Genomic DNA, 7,188 nt, shown 5'->3' on the forward strand with positions numbered 1-7,188 from the left:
AAAGTTATGAGACTGACACCAGTTTCCATTACCGGTGACTTGCAGATGTTTGTTGCAAAATTTTTAATTTAATGTTTCAAATAAAGACTTTGTCATGAATTTCAATGACTTTTCTCAAGTGAGATAGTGATCAAATGTTGTTGTTATTTGATAATTTGCACACGTTTTTCTTCCGTTCCCTTTTCTATTTATTTATATAAATATTAAACTGTTATTTATGGCACATTGTTCTTTCGTGTTAGTGGAAAGTTCTGGCCACTGGCTCATTCATACACTGTATGCAGGCTATTTCATAGTTTATAAGGGGTCCAAAAAGGACGTTTTGGAAACTAAATATCCAACATTACCTGGAACCGTAGACGAACGAACAGAAATATCTAGAAATGTTATACAGAAGACAATATCTAACGTTGAAAAACATGAAGATACAGCGAGAAGCTTGTACCCGTTAGTCTCTTTCGAACAAAATTAAAAGTAGGTAACTCACTACTATCGTTAAGAATACATCAAATATGTTCTAGAGTGACGCTTACTGAACTTTATTCTAAGACTGAATGAATAGTTGAAAGTTACGACTTGTGTTTCTCTATTTTTATATAAATTAGGTTATATCGTGTTAATAGGACAATTTTACGTTTCTAAAATGAATTTTTCCAGGGAATTTTTTTTCTACACCAGAGAAAAATGGTTATCGTCCTATGCCGTTGCAGAAAATTTCAATGGCGCAAGAAGGCTTTCAGATTGTGCCCTCCCCTCCATCAAAATAAAGGACTTATTCTGGTGTGTCCACATCTCATCCTTCGACGTAACGTGCTGATAAGTCATGTATGTCCTCTGCTTAATGTAAGTGGTCTTTGAACTCGAACACTTCCTCTAAAGTGAACCAGAGCAGGAAAGTTGACAAGATGAAGATTCAAGAACATGAATTATTTCGTTTTGTAAAGTATCTGTACTGAAACTGTAAAGGATTCTCGGTGTTGGTATAATAAGGGCGTTAAAAGTAAGGATACGAAAATTGGGAATTTAGGAGTGATTAATGTATTCACTTCGGTTTTCGAAAGGAGTGTGAGGTAGCAAACTATTTTATTTTGTTATGGTTTTGTTTAGTTAACTTATTCTTTCTATCGTTTAGTTTATCTGTTAATTTTTAGTTTACACTTAAACGCTAACTTACTTCCTACGTAATCTCATTAACTTTCTGATTCTAAGAGTTATCAGACTGACACCAGTTTCCCATATCGGTGACGTACAGATATTTAACATTGGTAAATAGCATGTAAACAATGATCATATGAATTAATCTGTTCTAACTAGTCACTTAATTATTGCAGCTTTAGCTTGTCTTTGGACTCGAGGATTTCCCGTAACCTGAGTCGGAAGGTGAAGATTGAAGAACATGAACGAATTTTCTTTAAGGTGTATGTACTTAAACTGTGCAGGATTCATGATGTCAGTATAACGAAATCGTTAAAAGTAAGGATACAAAAATTTGAACTTTGGAGTGATAAATGTAATCACTTCGGTTTTCGAAAATAGGAGTGTGAGGTAGCAAGTTCTATTTTTATTTCATTATGGTTTTGTTTTCATTTTATTATTCTTTCTATTGTTTAGTTTATCTATGAAATTTTAGTTTACGTTTAAACGCTAACTCACCTTCTAGCTAATTACGTCATTTAAAGTTCATAAGAGTTATGAGACTGACATCAGTTTCCCTATATGTGACTTGCAGATATTAGTGTTGGTAAAGAGTGTAATTAATATTAAAATACATTTTTAATCTCTTGAATATAAACCCTGTCATGAGCTTCAATAAGTTTGCTCACGAGAGATAATGGAGAAGTGTGTTATTAGATATTTTTTAGTTTTGTGTATATTTTCTTTTTCTAAATTCGTTTATTTATTAAAATATTAATCCTGGTATTGATATATTCTTTCATGTTAGTACGAAGTCCTGACTTTGTGCATATCCATAAACTATAAACTAATTACTTAATAGCTTGTAAGAGGTCAAAGAATTACATTTTGAAAAAAACCATTATACAGAAGACTAGATTTAGTGTTCACAAGTTAGTAACGGTAAGTCACAATGTAAAGTAGTTAACTAACAAGTAATATTGTTATAATGTTGATAAGTTAATAACGGTAAGTCACAACGTAAAGTAGTTAACTTAAGTACTATTGTTATAATGAATACGTTTATCTTTTTCAGTAAATAATTTTACTCTAAAATTTATCTTAAATTGGGATGGACTGTCCAAACACACTGGTTATGATTAGATATTTCTTTATTAATTTAAAAGATTATATGTATATAATTTCTTTTTCTCCAGTTAAAATTCCTTGACACCATTCTCATAATCCGAGGCATTTTAAGAAAATTAAATGCCGCTTGGAGATTTGCCCAACTAAATAGTCAACTATTTCTGGTGTATCCACATCTCATCCTTCGACATAACATGCTAATGACTTTTGTCTTCTGCTCAACCTAGCTGATCTCTGAACTCAAGCTTTCTACAATTTGAACCAGAATAGGAAAGTAGAAAAGATCAAGATTCAAGAATATGAATTATTTCTACTTGTAAGGTTTCTGAAACTGTAAAGGATTCAGTGTTAGTATAATGAGAGCGTTAAAAGTAACGATATGAAAATTGGTAGTTTAGGAATAATTAATGTAATCACTTTGGTTTCCAAAAAGGGGAAAGAGTGTGAGATAGCAAATTCTGTTTTTATTTTATGTTTTTGTTTACCATTTAATTATTTCTTCTATCGTTTAGTTGATCTTTCTATTTTTAATTTACATTCAAACGCTAACTCACATTCTAGTAAACCACATTAATTTTTAAACTTGTGTGAATTATCAGATTGAAGCCAATTTTCCATAGGGATGACGTACAGATATTAATGTTGGGGAAGTGTGCACGTAATTATCACATCAATTCTGATCTCTTGATGTGAGTAGTTTAGTTAATTATCACGGATTAGCTGGTCTTGGAACCCAACAACTTCAGTTGAACTGAACTAGAGCCGGAAGCTAAAGCCGAATATAGAAGAAAAGGGAATGATTTCACCTTGAAAGGTATCTGTATTTAAATTGTTAAGGATTGACGATGTGAGTACAATGAGGGCGTTAAAAGTAAGGATACTAAAATTAGGTATTTTAAACAGTGATTAATGTAATCCCTTTGTTTTTCTGAAGGGGGAGGAGTGTGAAGTAGCAGCTTCAATTTTTATTAAGTTTTGGATTTGTACTGCTTGTACAATAGTAGTACTCTTGTACTAATAACCCTGAAGCCGTAATAGCGAAAAGTTGGCTGAAATAATTTTATTATTATCTGGAGGATAGTTTTTTTTATCCTAACTGCCAAAATTAACACTGTATAAAGTAGATATAAAGTGTGTGTGTGTGTGTGTATGTGTGTATGTATGTATGGTTACTCACATTAATTTTAAACTAGAAGTATTAGACTGACACCAGTTTCCCATAACGGTGACTTGTTTGTAAACAGTATTTAAATCTCTTGATCTACTTAATTATCGCAGCTTAGCTTAACTTCCCTTAACGTGAATCGCAGCAGAAGGTAGAGAAGCTGAAGATCTGAAAACACTAAGAATTTTTCTTTGTAAGGTATGTGTACTTAAACTGGTCAGGAGTCATGGTGTCAGTGTAATGAGATCATTAATAGAAGGGTACTAAAACTGGTAATTTATAAGCAGTGATTAATGTGATTACATCGGTTTTCGGACGTGGAATGAATACGAGGTAGCAAATTCTACTTTTATTTCGTTATGGTTTTGTTTTCTGTTCATTTGTTATTCTTTCTATTGCTTAGTTAACCTGTAACATTTGTTTTACATTTAAACGCTACTTCGCATTCTAACCAGTTACGTCATTTAAATTTTCTATAACTTATGAGACTGACACCAGTTTCCATTACCGGTGACTTGCAGATATTAAAGTTGTAAAATTTTTAATGTTCTGAATAAAGACTTTATCATGAGTTTCAATGACTTTTCTCACGTGAGATAGTGATCAAATGTTGTTGTTGTTATTCAATGTTTTAAGTTTTATACACGTCTTTGTTCCATTTCTATTTCTTTATATAAATATTAAACCGTTATTAATGGCATATTGTTCTTTCGTGTTAGTGGAAATTTCTGGCCACTGCCTCATTCATACACTGTATGCAGGCTATTTGATAGTTTACAAGGAGTCGAAAAAGGACTCTTTGGAAACAAATTACCTGGAACCGTAGATGAACGAACATAAATATCTAGAAATGTTATACAGAAGGCAATAGCCAACGCTGAAAAACATGAAGATACAGCGAGAAGCTTGTACCCGTTAGTCTCTTTCGGACAAAATTAAAAGTAGGTAACTCACTACTATCGTTAAGAATACATCAAATATGTTCTGGAGTGACTCTTACTGAACTTTATTCTAAGACTGCAACGGCCTCATTATACCAACACCGAGAATCCTTTACAGTTTCAATACAGATACCTTACAAAAAGAAATAATTCATGTTCATGAATCTTCATCTTCTCTCCTTTCCTGCTCTAGTACTTTACAGGAAGTGTTCGAGTTCAAAGACCACTTACATTAAGCAGAGAACATAAATGACTCATGAGCACGTTACGTCGAAGGATGAGATGTGGACACACCAGAATAAGTCTTGTTTTGATGGAGGGGAGGGCGCAATCTGAAAGCCTTCTTACGCCATAGAAGTTTTCTGCAACGGCATCGGACGATAACCATTTTCTCTGGTGTAGAACAAAAAATTCACTGGAAAAATTCATTCTAGAATTGTAAAATTGTCCTGTTAACACGATATAACCTAAATTATATAAAAATTGAGAAACACAAGTCTTAACTTTGAATTTTTCATTAAAAGTAAGGATACGAAAATTGGGAATTTAGGAGTGATTAATGTAATCACTTCGGTTTTCGAAAGGAGTGTGAGGTAGCAAATTATTGTTTTGTTATGGTTTTGTTTACAGTTAACTTATTCTTTCTATCGTTTAGTTTATCTGTCAATTTTTAGTTTACACTTAAACGCTAACTCACTTCATAGCTAATCGCATTAACTTTTAGATTATACGAGTTATCAGACTGACACCAGTTTCCCATATCGGTAACGTACAGATATTTAACATTGGTAAATAGTATGTAAATAATGATTACATGAATTAATCTGTTCTAACTATTCACTTAATTACTGCAGCTCAGCTTATCTTTGGACTCGAGGATTTTCCGTAACCTGAGCCAGAAGGTAGACAATGTGAAGAAGGAAGAATATGAACGAATTTTCATTGTAAGGTATATGTACTTAAACTGGGCAGAATTCATGATGTCAGTATAACGAGATCATTAAAATGAAGGATACGAAAATTGGGAATTTATAAGCAGTGATTTATTATTATCACATTCTTTGTCTAAAGCAGAAGGAGTGTGAGATAGCATATTCTTCTGTTATTTTGTTATGGATTTCTTTACCGTTCGTTTATTCATTCTATCGTTTAGTTAAGCTCTGGATTTTTATTTACTCTTAAACGCTAACTCACCTTCTACCTAATCACTCCAATTTTTAATTTATATAAATTATGATACTGACATAAGTTTCCCGTATCAGTGACGTACAGATATTAATATTGGTAAAGAGTATGTATATCATTTGTTATTTAATTATTGCATATTAACCGGTCATAGAACTCTAACTTCGTTAACCTGTACTAGAACCGAAAGATAAAGTCGAATATATAAGAAAATGGTTTCATCCTTGAACTGTATCTGTACTTAAACTGTAAAGAAAGTCAGTATAACGTTAAAAGTAAGGACTTAAAATTGATTAATGTAATCACTTCTTCTAAAGGGGAAAGAGTGTGAAGTAGAAAGTTTCATTTTATTTCGTTTTGGATTTGTTTATTTATTATTCATTCTATCATTTAGTTAATGTGTGAATTTTTAGTTTACATTTTAGTTATTCACATCAATTTTAATCATGAGACCGACACCACTTTCTCATAGCGGTGACTTGTAGATGTTAATGTTGGTAATGAGAATATAATTAATGATTTCATTATTTCAAATCTCTTTATCTAATTAATTATAGAAACTTAGCTGGTCTTTGGACTTCCCGTAACCTGAATCGCAGCAGAAGGTAGAGAAGCTGAAGATCTGAGAACACTAAGCCTTTTCTTTGTAAGGTATATGTACTTAAACTGGGCAGGATTCATGGTGTCAGTATAATGAGATCATTAATAGTAAGGGTACTAAAACTGGTAATTTATAAGCAGTGATTAATGTGATCACTTCGGTTTTCGAACGGGGAAGGAATACGAGGTAGCAAATTCTACTTTTATTTCGTTATGGTCTTTGTTTTCTCTTCATTTGTTATTCTTTCTATCGTTTAGTTAACCTGTAACATTTGTTTTACGTTTAAACGCTACTTCGCATTCTAACCAGTTACGTCATTTAAAGTTTCTAAAAGTTACGAGACTGACACCAGTTTCCATTACCGGTGACTTGCACATATTAAAGTTGTAAAATTTTTAATGTTCTGAATAAAGACTTTGTCATGAATTTCAATGACTTTTCTCACGTGAGATAGCGATGAAGTGTTTTTATTGTTATTCGATGTTTTAAGTTTTATACACGTCTTTGTTCCATTCCTTTTTCTATTTGTTTATATAAATATTAAACTGTTATTGATGGCATATTGTTCTTTCGTGTTAATGGAAAGTTCTGGCTCATTCATACAATGTATGCAGGCTATTTGATAGTTTACAAGAAGTCAAAAAAGGACTCTTTGGAAACAAAATATCCAACATTACCTGCAACCGTAGATGAACGAACATAAATATCTAGAAATGTTATACAGAAGGCAATATCCAACGTTGAAAAACATAGATACAGCGAGAAGCTTGTACCCGTTAGTCTCTTTCGGACAAAATTAAAAGTAGGTAACTCACTACTATCGTTAAGAATACATCAAATATGTTCTGGAGTGAATCTTACTGAACTTTATTCTAAGACTGAATGAAAAATTCAAAGTTAAGACTTGTGTTTCTCAATTTTATATAATTTAGGTTATATCGTGTTAACAGGACAATTTTACGTTTCTAAAATGAATTTTTTTTTTTCTACACCAGAGAAAATGGTTATCGTCCGATGCCGTTGCAGAAAACTTC

General features: G+C 32.1%; 1 protein-coding gene across 1 annotated transcript; it reads left to right on the forward strand.

The window, feature by feature from the left end:
* Positions 1-445: 445 nt before the first annotated feature.
* Positions 446-6,228, forward strand: LOC111084469. The gene is made up of 4 exons (XM_022381184.1): positions 446-474; positions 679-843; positions 5,223-5,317; positions 6,111-6,228. The coding sequence occupies exons 2-4, from the start codon at positions 685-687 to the stop codon at positions 6,160-6,162; spliced, it is 306 nt and encodes a 101-aa protein (XP_022236892.1). The 5' UTR covers positions 446-474; positions 679-684; the 3' UTR covers positions 6,163-6,228.
* The last annotated feature ends 960 nt before the right edge of the window (positions 6,229-7,188 follow it).

Source organism: Limulus polyphemus, unplaced genomic scaffold (assembly GCF_000517525.1).
Source record: "Limulus polyphemus unplaced genomic scaffold, Limulus_polyphemus-2.1.2 Scaffold77037, whole genome shotgun sequence".
Classification (NCBI taxonomy): domain Eukaryota; kingdom Metazoa; phylum Arthropoda; class Merostomata; order Xiphosura; family Limulidae; genus Limulus; species Limulus polyphemus.